The 11,604-nt window shown below is 36.4% G+C and overlaps 1 protein-coding gene across 1 annotated transcript; it reads left to right on the top strand.

Moving 5' to 3' along the window:
• The first annotated feature begins 524 nt into the window (after positions 1-524).
• On the top strand, positions 525-10,671 carry mob3a (MOB kinase activator 3A). The gene is made up of 4 exons (XM_056463764.1): positions 525-753; positions 2,690-3,171; positions 7,493-7,695; positions 10,019-10,671. The coding sequence occupies exons 2-4, from the start codon at positions 2,754-2,756 to the stop codon at positions 10,046-10,048; spliced, it is 651 nt and encodes a 216-aa protein (XP_056319739.1). The 5' UTR covers positions 525-753; positions 2,690-2,753; the 3' UTR covers positions 10,049-10,671.
• The last annotated feature ends 933 nt before the right edge of the window (positions 10,672-11,604 follow it).

Genomic DNA, 11,604 nt, shown 5'->3' with positions numbered 1-11,604 from the left:
AAATAAATTTAATACGCCTATCCATAGCTCCTGATGACACATTGAGGTATTTTAAAGCAAAATGTTTAGTCTGTGTAAGAAACTTAGCATTATTACCTTTAATCCACAGCCGCGCCAAACAGACCTAAGCACGTTTAACCCCTTCAAATCCCTTTAAGTTACATGTCTGCACTAATTGACTTTCAAAAGCAAACCTCCAGGGTCATTTGAGTGCTTTTTGCAAGCTTTTTGCTATTCAGATTGTCGCATACTGTTTGCAGCCTACTACAAAGTAGGGAAGTATGCGGTTTTGAATGTAGCCATTCACTTGAGGGGAAAAGTCTGCCAAGTAAAAATGCCAGTCCTTCTCCCACACACATTTGCTTTTATAATATAGTGTAATACGATTTTAAAGACTTTTAAAAGGTTCTTATTGTAAACATCTCCACTGAGTTAACTGTTTTGATGTAAGTGTGTCTCTATGGTGTTTTCAGTACACTTCCTTCATGTTCAGAGGCAGACAGACGAGGCTCTGATGTTTCAATAGAGGAAGTGTACTTTGCTCAGCAGGGAGGGGCTTGTGCTTTCCTTAGAAAGTGTGGACTTAATAATTCCGACAGCTCGAAGGCCACGTTCATTTTAACTTTATAGTAATTACAAATACAATGTGAGTACAACAACGAAAAGCGGCCCTGAATAACATCGAACAAAACTGAAAGCTGTGGGGAAAAAGGCGGTTCACATCAAAGCGGAACTAGAAAAGGCGCTCGCTCGGTAAGTTTGCCTCAACTTCATTGTACACTACGAAAACATGCCTTCAACATCGTTGTTTTGTTCGTTTTGGATATACAGCGAGCGATTTTACGAGTGTTGTTTTGTTATCACACCTTTGTGTTTACATGAAAGTTGAAATAATGTGATTATCAGCCTTGGTCACGCCATTAAAAACGACGTCGTCATACGGAATTACCAGAACGAGCAACATGTTGTTTCCCTTCAGATGCTGCTGGCATCCATTCATTTGAATACTGCATGTTTACAACATTTAAAATGCCTCTATTTAAAAGATATTTAACCATATGGATATATAAATATATGCATTAACTAAAAAAAATACATATTTAAAATATTTGCTTTTTAATGTGTAGGCCTGTTCTGTTATTAATAAACATACTTTAGATCATGGGCTCATGTAGAAGTTGTTGGAATCCCCCTGCCCATGCTAATAAATGCCACCAATGCTGCCCAGCAGGAAATTACTCAACATTTCCTCTAGTAATCTAAATATAATGCCTTTGTGTACAACCTGTTACCAACAGCTGGTTAAATTGGGATTATTATTTATTGTTTCTTGGTAAATGTTCTGCACAGCAGATTGGAATTGATCCTTGAGTTTGGAATATGAATAATGTGAGAAATGCATGCAGGAATGTAAGAATAACAATTTTGATCCAAAGACATGAAGTTATTTCAATGTCAGAAGTGGGGGGAAAAATTCAAGCACTTTTTTGTGTGTTTCGTTAAAAAATGGTACCCAGCGAGAATCTTGAAACTGGTCATCACAAGTTTGGAAATATAAACCATTTTTGAAAGTGTTTTCTGCTCACATTTGTGTATTTGATTACAAGTGAAATAAAACATTATATCACAATTAGTAGATCATCAAATCAACATGTTAAAATGATTTCTGAATGACCATGTGACTGCAATGATGGCTGCTGTAAATTCAGCATTAAATTACAGTAGTAAATAACATTTTGAAAAATATCTCCTCAGAAAAACAATGTTTTTTTATTTATTTTTACTTTTTGTTTTGTTTTATTTGTTGTTTTTTATTTTCTTTTAAACATATAAATCATATAAGCGGCTTTGACACAATCTACATTGTAAAAGCGCTATATAAATAAACTTGAATTGAATAAATCAGGGTGTCCGCGAGGTCTTAAAGTATTAAAAGTTGATAATGTAGAGAAAATAAGGCCATTAAAAAGTCTTAAATGCTGTTTTGCAAGATATAAAATTTTATATAATTTTTGATTAGGCAATGAATGGATGTATGCTAAAGTTTTCCTAAATTAAATCTGCGAAAATCAGGATGCTGTGTAGTTTCTGAAATCAATAAAATCCTGCTAGATTTGACATCATGCTGCTTATTTACTGCAGTAATCAAAGCAACTCCATTATTTCTGTAGGTGCCAATCTGCTGAATTAGCTAGATTTAATGGATTTTTATTCAGTATATGAATAATGTTTTAGTAAACATACTAGAAGTTAAAATCTCGCCAGTGTATCCAGTTGAAAAGTGGTCTTCAAAAAAAGGTCTTAATGTATACGTAAAAAGTCTTAAAAGGTATTGAATTATACTCTCTGGTTCATGCATATACTCTGTAAATGCAGCTTTTGTGAGAAAAAGATTTTTTTAATATTAATTAAACAATTTTTATCTTTTACAAACACACAGATGCACACACATAACTCTTCATTATCTGTGCAGTCTTATTCAAAATGTTCTCCTCATAAAACCCAATCATCCAAACCAAATCATCAGCCAAACGATCTGCTAACCCTGCAAGGAGACAAAGTTTGACCTAGTTTCTTCTCCCTTTTTCTCATTCAGCATCCGTCCTTCCTCTGAGCACAATCAGTGACACTGAAAAAGCCTCCACACAATATTGTCCTTGTTTATTTCTCTTTTAATTTCTCATTTCAGGCACCCCTGCTATCAAAAGGCTCATTTTCGACACGTTACACAACAGTCCAGTCCGCCAGCAGCCATGTCCATGGCCCTAAAACAAGTCTTCAACAAGGACAGGACATTCCGGCCCAAGCGCAAGTTCGAGCCTGGGACGCAGCGTTTCGAGCTGCACAAGAAAGCGCAGGCATCCCTAAACGCAGGTCTGGACCTGAAGCAGGCGGTTCAGCTGCCGCACGGTGAAGACCTCAATGATTGGGTGGCTGTTCACGTGGTGGACTTCTTTAACCGCATCAACCTCATCTACGGCACTATCAGCGACTCCTGCACAGACCAGACCTGCCCCATTATGTCCGGCGGGCCGAAGTACGAGTACCGCTGGCAGGACGAGCAGAAGTACAAGAAGCCCACAGCGCTCCCGGCTCCTAAATACATGAGTCTGCTAATGGAATGGATTGAGGTTCAGATCAACAATGAACACATCTTCCCCACTAATGTCGGTAAGCAATAAACCAGCCAAATATGTAACGATTTTATATGGAAGCCCATATCTGCCATTTAAGCTAGATAAAGAAGTCATGAAGAAGTCTGCATGGCCAGACAGAATATGCTGGCGTTTTTTTTTTATAATTTCTGCACAGACGTTTGTAAAAAATCTGCGGATTAATGCAGAATGATTTTGAAAGTATAGTAGCTAAAAACCTAGTTTTATCGACTTTTATTTAAGGTTTAAGATGCAAATGCAGTTAAATCCACATTTTGCTAAACAAAGAAAGTTTCTCATCTACTAAAACAGTTTTTCTCAGCCATGTTCCTGGAGGACCACCAGCTATGCACGTTGTCCATGGCTGCGTCCGAAATCAAATACTTCCATAAAACAGGATCAGGCCGAGTAGTATGTCTGAATTCACAGAATTTGAAAAGCAGTATGCCAGAAGTACCCGAATGACTTCCGGCGAGATACTGAAGTGTGCATCCGATGCACGCTATGCTATCCCATGATGCTCTGTGAGAGAATTCATAAATGGAAGTGAAACGACGTAACTGACGTGGGTAAGTCACGTGATCATGACAAAATGGTTGGATGTAGTACATCCGAGTTCAATTCATACTTCTCACATTCATACTGTATAGAACGTACTCTTCTAGCGGTCGAGTAGTACATTTAAATTCAAATGCAGGACCTACTGAGTAGTAGGCGATTTCAGATTCAGTACATGTCTCGTTAACTAAACACTCCTGATTCGGATCATCAGCTAATTAGCAGAGACTGAAAAACCTGTAATGGGTGTAAAAGACAAAGGGGACATCCAAAACATGCAGTGTTGGTGGTCCTCCAGGAACGTGGTTGAGAAACACTGTACTAAAAGACAGAAAGTACTACTTTACAAACTGTATTGTGCATAAATCATATAAACATTTGCATATCATTCAATAATATTACCGAAATTGATATAAAAACTGAATAAATAGATATTTACTCATTCATTCATTAATAACTAGACTTGATGGAATGAAAAATTTGCGGATATCTGCACACGCAGATTCTGTGTGGGCCTAAAGTACACAATGCAGATTATGAATACTGAATATTATATTTATTTTGCAACAGTTTTAGCTATTAGTTACTCCTTGTCATTTTGCTAATGAGGAAAGAATTTGCATACATTTTAACATATTCACAATTCATTATATGTGTTGTGTCCTGTTCAATTATATTGCAATTCATACTTTAATAATTTTATAATAATGCTGACTTCATTTCATAATTTCCACTTTTTAAAGTCGTAATTTCAGCTTTATGATTTTGTTTTGTTGTCTTGAATGGGGAAATGAGCCTTTATGTTTTAAGCCAGAGGTGCAATGAAACAAAATGTCTCAGTTGATGCTGATTAGTTTGTGGTTCTGCATTTTATACAGTTTGTTTTTAAATAGTGATGATTACAAAAAAATGTTGTTGTTTCAGAGTCACTGATCTCAGTCATAAACAGAAAATATGTAACTCAAAATTGACATTGTTATTAACTGTACATTAAGGTATTTGAATGTTATGAATTCTGATTAACATTTATTTATAGATTTTAAGAAAAATTTATAAATTAATCTCTTAAAATCTATTTAGGCTCACATGCACTTACAAACTAAAGCATTTCTGTGTTATCAGAAGAATTGTGTTAATTTAAAGGAAGATTCACATCACAACATTTTACAAACACAGATCAAATTTATTGTATTTTGTTACCTTTTGATTGGCAGAATATAATTTGGGTATGGCGTACAGTAACGTCTCTAGAAAAGCTCTAGGAAATATTTGCGCAGTAAGGCATTAAAATGTGTTTTAAAAGTACTAATAAACAGCCAATATGAGTCATACGTGTAAAATTTAGTTGCTACTTAACAGTAAATGTGTTCCTCAATCTGAAGTGTAACCATTCAGTTAAATGACACAAAAGTTCATTTGGTTTTACCAAGTTGTCATTTTTAAAAACTTTCCAATTTAATAAAATGTAATATAGACCATTTTGAGGCTTGTAAACAAAAACAATGGACCCAACGTATTTACTGTTTGCCATTTTAATTTCTATAGCTACTGAGAATCCAAAAAGAGCCACATATTGATAAATATTGTTATGACAGCTAAGTTTAACATGTTAACAGCCAAGTTATGATGAAATAGTTTGTTAACAAGCAGGAAATGTTCATGCGCCAATTACATGACCACATTGAAATGGTCTATAATCATGTATTATTAGATTAAACAGAGGGCAGAATGTGGTGTATATTTTTACATGAACATATATCTGTTGTGTTTTATGTTTAAACAGAGACACCAAAATATGACATCCCACCATTGACCCACATAAGGTTTTTAATGATTTTAGTGGATATGTACATAAGTTAAGTTACACTAAATAAAAAAATGAGAACAATTTACTTGGCAAAATGCTAAATTAAAATGTTAGTTGTAGTTAACCACAAGTTTGACACCCACAAACTGTTTGAAAGTGTTTACATACCCTTGTCTATTGTTAACATTTATTCGTGCTCACATTTCTTAATGCCACTTCATTTGATGCATTGTAGTGCTTTGTTTGTTTGCCTTGGAGGAACGCTGTGTATTTTAGTCCTCCAAACCTAAGCCTTTGTAGGCCATCAGAGTGAGTTAAGCAGAAGACATTTAATGACACTTCCTATATAGCATGCATGTCTCAATATGGACACCACGTATGTCATCACATAAAAAGCACTTGTTGACAGTTTGCCAGAGCATTTAAATGGATATTTCACCCAAGAATGAAAATGAACTCAATTTATTCATCACAAAGTGATTCCAAACCTGAGTTTCTTTCTTCTGTTGAACAATTTTGATAAATGTGTCAACCAGTAGCTATTAATGTCCTTAACAGAGAGAAAATTATCAGTTTTCAACATTCTTCTGAATATCTTCCTTTGTGCTCAACAGAAAAAAAAGATATACAACAACAATGTAGTCAAAAAAAGTATTACAATTACATGACAAAGTTTTCAAAAGGATCCACATGTGTGCTTCCGCGAAAAGTTTTTCATATGCCAGGCCAGTATTTGGTGTTGTCACCTTGTTAGTAAACAGTAATGTAGGGAACTGATGATGTGCCATCTGTGGCTTGGCACTGATGTGTTTTTTTTTTATGTTGTCTTCACTGTTGGTTGTAAAAAATTCACACTTTGCTGATAAAGCGTTAGCAAACATATGAGCAACAACACTACTGCTGTTGTTTTGTGTTTGTTTGTGCTTGCCTTTAATACACACGCCCTTAAACACATTCTATGCACACGCATGACATCTTCATTTTCAAAGACACTTGCTTTCGTGTGTTAACATGGAAATGAAAAAATATGCTTCAAAAAACGTCCACTTTGAAACCCTTTTCCAGATTTTAGCTTTTTTTCTGTCACAAAAATGCTGTAAGTGGGTAAATAAAAAAGGTGCATACAAATTTGCCCATTTTTGCCTAAAACATTGTGTAAATGTCCAATCAAACAGATTTAGAGGGAGAAAAAAAATCAGATTTAATTGTCATGGATGACCAAACCTGATGTCTACATCTAGACTTATGAAAACATCAGGATGATCATCTGCAGTGCTTGACTTCCCCGGCTTTGTCTCATTATCCTCAACCTGCCATCTGACATCTGTGGTGCCTTTCAAATTGGGTCACACAATTTATACTGGGATATAAATAGAGTTGGTCTGCATAGGATTCTTAGAATGCGGAGAGACAGTCGGAGAATCTGCAGACTATAAGGACATGCTCGTCTGCATATATGGACTCTATTAATAAACGCCACTCTGGAAATCTGATTCTGCGATTTATAACGTGTTGTAGCACGTGTCGCAGACGCGAGGACGTGCAGATGAGAAAAGAAGATATAAAGAGCCCTTGCTCTCAAGATATGTTTCCTCCGATAATATCAGCAAGCTCAACATGACATCTCTGTTCTGCCTTTAATCCACAAATAGCCTCTTTGATGTCGCTTCATATGTTAGAAACTGATAATGGTGCGAAGCCACAATAAGAGTTTGCTAACTCTCATAAACATATTTTTTTAATTAAGATTAATGTACAGCATTTTATAACATCACTTTATCAGTTTGATGCATCGGTGTTAAATAAAAACAATCATTTCTTCATTAATCTTACTGACTTGAGTGTACTTTTGTAAGCCTACCATAATGAACATTAGTTAAAATTAGTTATGCTAATTTGGTTGATTATTATTTTTTTTGCATGTAAACACAATAATTTCATTCATTCTCTTTGTGTGTGTGTTTTGTTTTAGGTACGCCATTCCCTAAGACCTTCATGCAGGTAGCGAAGAAGATCTTGTCTCGTTTGTTCCGTGTTTTTGTCCATGTCTACATCCACCACTTTGACCGTGTGAGCCACATGGGAGCAGAGGCCCATGTCAACACCTGTTACAAACATTTCTATTACTTTGTTACTGAATTCAACCTCATAGACCACAAAGAACTGGAACCCCTGGTAAGCATATAATGCATCAGAAATGTCTTGGTAAAGTATTGTGTATATGTTTATAGGAAAGCTGAATAAAACTCCTACAGGACAATACAAATTATCTGTAGTAAGAGTAGTATTAGCTGTAGTAAAAAAAGACTAAAGGAAGCATGCTATATATTAGTGTTTCTTGTATATTTTATTAGCCAATAAAAATGTTACATTATAATTTATTGTATTAATATGGTACAGGATTAAATCCATTAGCTGTAGAAAAAAGAACTACAGGCAATTATTACATTAGAATAGATTATATGCAGTATAATGTTACAGGAAAATACTGTTATCTACTGTAAAATGCCACAAGTTAAGATTCTAACAGGTAGACATACACTCACCGGCCACTTTATTAGGTACACCTGTCCAACTGCTTGACCTACTGCAGTTCAAACTGAGCATCAGAATGGGGAAGAAAGGTGATTTAAGTGACTTTGAACGTGGTTGTTGGTTGTTGGTGCCTGGTCTGAGTATTTCAGAAACTGCTGATCTACTGGGATTTTCATGCTCAACCATCTCTAGGGTCTACAGAGAATGGTCTCAAAAAGAGAAAATATCCAGTGAGCGGCAGTTCTGTGGTGCAAATTCTTTGTTGATGCCAGAGGTCAGAGGAGAATGGCCAGACTGGTTCGAGCTGATAGAAAGGCAACAGTAACTCAAATAACCACTCACTACAACCGAGGTATACAAAAGACCATCTCTGAACGCACAAAACATCCAACCTTGAGGCAGATGGGCTACAGCAGCAGAAGACCACACCGGGTTCCACTCCTGTCATCTAAGAACAGAAAACCAAGGCTACAATTGACACAGGCTCACCAAAATTGGACAATAGAAGATTGGAAAAATGGTTTGATGAATGTCAATTTCTGCTGTGACATTTGGATTGTAGGGTCAGAATTTGGCATCAACAACATGAAAGCATGGAACCATCCTGCCTTGTATCAACTGTTCAAGCTGGTGGTGGTGGTGTAATGGTATGGGGGATATTTCTTCGGCACACTTTGATCCCCATTAGTAGCAATTGAGCATCATGTCAATGCCACAGCCTACCTGAGTATTGTTGCTAACAATGTCAATCCCTTTATGACCGCAGTGTACCCATCTTCTGATGGCTACTTCCAGCAGGATAACGTGCCATGTCAACAAGCACAAATCATCTCAAACTGGTTTCTTGAACATGACAATGAGTTCACTGTACTCAAATGGCCCCCACAATCATCAGATCTCAATCCAATAGAGCACCTTTGGAATGTGGTGGAACGGGAGATTCGCATCATGGATGTATAGCCGACAAATCTGCAGCAACTGTGTTATGTCAATATGGACCAAAATCTCTGAGGAATATTTCCAGTACCTTGCCACGGAGCAATCTATGCCACAGAGAATTAATGCAGTTCTGAGGGCAAAAGTGGTCCAACATGGCATCAGTACGGTGTACCTAATAAAGTGGCCGGTGAGAGTACTTGCCGTACTTGTGCATGTGTCTTTAACTACAGTAGTCAATATTTAAGGTGGATCAAAAAAGTAAATTGTCCCAACACAAGAATAAATGGTATTCAGTAGCTTTAGGACAACTTTGAAAGGTTTTGATCCACCTCCGATGTTGACTACTGTATGTGTGTGGCTTTATAAACGGGTCAGAGTAAGTTCCCATAACCTGTTGCGAGGAAACAAAGAGCTACAGAAACAAGGGCTAATTCTTCAACTCGTGATTAGCAGCTAACAAGCCCATTTTATAATGGCTTTGCTAATTAGTAGGGCCGCACTAGGACAGAATGAGTCAGCAGGTTTGATATTCCAGCCTCTATCATTTTCTCACCGGCGGTTAATGAGCGTCTGAGCCTCTAAGGCAGAAAAGCCTTCGGTCTATAGACACAGTTGAACTGATGCCGTGGGATCAGGTGACGCCGCAGGTCCTGTTACTGACATCAGGAGCACATCGGCTGTTTGCATAAAGCCTCTGCCACTTTTTTTACATCTGTAGAGGGCATGTATAAAGAGACGATGAGCTTAAAATAAACACAACTTATTTAAATATGCAGTAATGGTCACAAATATTGAAATTGAATCTGCTTCATCCTGTTTGAATTAAAAAAAAGCACAACCTGGCCCGAATTATTGAAAAAGTCTTATTATTTCCATTCGTATTTCTATTTTGTATGCAGTTTTTCACACAGTGTGCCGATAATTTCGACCATGACTGTAAAAATTAATAATGAATAAGAAATGCTTTTAGAGAGACTTTTGTTTTAGATTTGTGTCAAACCAGTGTTCATTTTTCCCCCAACAGAAAGAGATGACATCACGGATGTGCCACTAAAACCCCGAGCAGACCCTTTACATTCCAGACAGATCAGAACCATGCAACTGTACAATTTAAAAGCGGATTAAACATCAACCAAACTCTTAAAGACTTTATTTTTATATGCTTTTAAAGTACTGTAATATTCTGTGTAGAGAGAGAGAGGCCTGTACATCTCTCTGTATTCTCATGTGTAGGCCTGTGGAGAGTATTTTTTTTAGAAACCAGTGTTATCTGATTTTTTTTTTGTCTTTCCAAAATTTGTTCTGAATCATTCCTGATAATCTTTAGCATACAGAGTATATTTGACTATTTATGTATGTGGTTGAGATATTAAACCCACTTCATCTTGTCTATGTCAATGGTTCTGTTAATTTGTCATGTTTTCGTCATTAATTCTGACTAAAACATGATGGAATGGTATGATTTAATGTCTAACTACTGTAAACGTTTAAAATATAATTCAGTACAACATGCTTGCTGTTTTATTTCCTCTTGCTAATTTGTGGATGTTTTACACTTGCGTGTCTTAAAGGGACAGTTCTCCCAAAAATGTAAATTTGATGTTAATTTACAGAGCCCCAAGCTGTAAAAACGTAGATGATGTTAATGTTTTATTAAAGTATTAAAGAAGACTGAAACTGCAGCAACTGGTGATTCATAAAACGCTAGCCAACAGCTTCCTTTCAGAGTAAAAAATGAATACAGAGACTAAACAAATTAATTCTCGTCATTCCTGAAAATGGATTAAAGCAAAGGTCTCCAACTTAATTTCAGGAGGGCCACAGCTCTGCATAGTTTACCTCCAACTCACACCTGGTTAATAGTCTGTAGTAGTCTTGAACACCTTGATTAGTTGGATCCGCTGTGTTTGACTGAACTGTGCATAGCTGCGGCCCTCCAGGAATCGAGTTTGAGACCCATGGATTAAGGTCTTCTGAAGTAAATAGTTTTCAGAGGTTGTACATTACTTGTATTAAATGAACCCAAACATCTCAGTGTATCCAGCCTGATCTCACGATGAAACGTAACTATTTTATATTTTGTCAGTTTAGTGGCTAATTTGTAAGAATTCGTACGAGTTCAGTCGTAAGAAAATGTAGGATTTTAAAAAGGAGGCTTGGCACCCAACCCCACTCCTAAACCCAATTGTCATTGGGGGATGAGCAAATCATACTAAATTGTACGAACGAGATTGTAAGAATTCCTACGAATTAGCCACTAAATCAAGAAGTTACGAATTGCCGTAAGATTGTGTTTTTGTATCATGAGCCGAAGGTAATAATTTTATTTTGCCTGTGTTTTTTTTACTCTCACATTAACCACCATCTTGTGTTTTATGAATCACCAAGGATTAAAGTTTCAGCTAAAACTTGTGATTTTTAAAGTCCAAAATTTTTCTTTGAGCATCATTTCCTCATAGCAAACTAATGGTCAGAGAGGTGAGGTTAAGGATATTATTAAACAGTTGCTATGAAAGCCCTCAAGTTGACATCAACTGAAGAACCACCACTCCGAAGGAGGAAGCTAATTTTAACTACTGTAAACGTTTAAAATATAATTCAGTACAACAT

Source organism: Danio aesculapii, chromosome 8 (genome assembly GCF_903798145.1).
Source record: "Danio aesculapii chromosome 8, fDanAes4.1, whole genome shotgun sequence".
NCBI classification, from domain to species: domain Eukaryota; kingdom Metazoa; phylum Chordata; class Actinopteri; order Cypriniformes; family Danionidae; genus Danio; species Danio aesculapii.
Note: the sequence above shows the minus strand (reverse complement) of the source record. Positions and strands in the feature narration are given on the sequence as shown.

What these genes read in the sequence shown, in the direction of transcription:
- mob3a (XM_056463764.1), top strand. Translation starts at nt 2,754, where the DNA reads ATGTCCATGGCCCTAAAACAAGTCTTCAACAAGGACAGGACATTCCGG. An exon ending in CATCTTCCCCACTAATGTCG is followed by an intron (nt 3,172 to 7,492) that starts GTAAGCAATAAA and finishes GTTTTGTTTTAG; the next exon opens with GTACGCCATTCCCTAAGACC. An exon ending in ACAAAGAACTGGAACCCCTG is followed by an intron (nt 7,696 to 10,018) that starts GTAAGCATATAA and finishes TTCCCCCAACAG; the next exon opens with AAAGAGATGACATCACGGAT.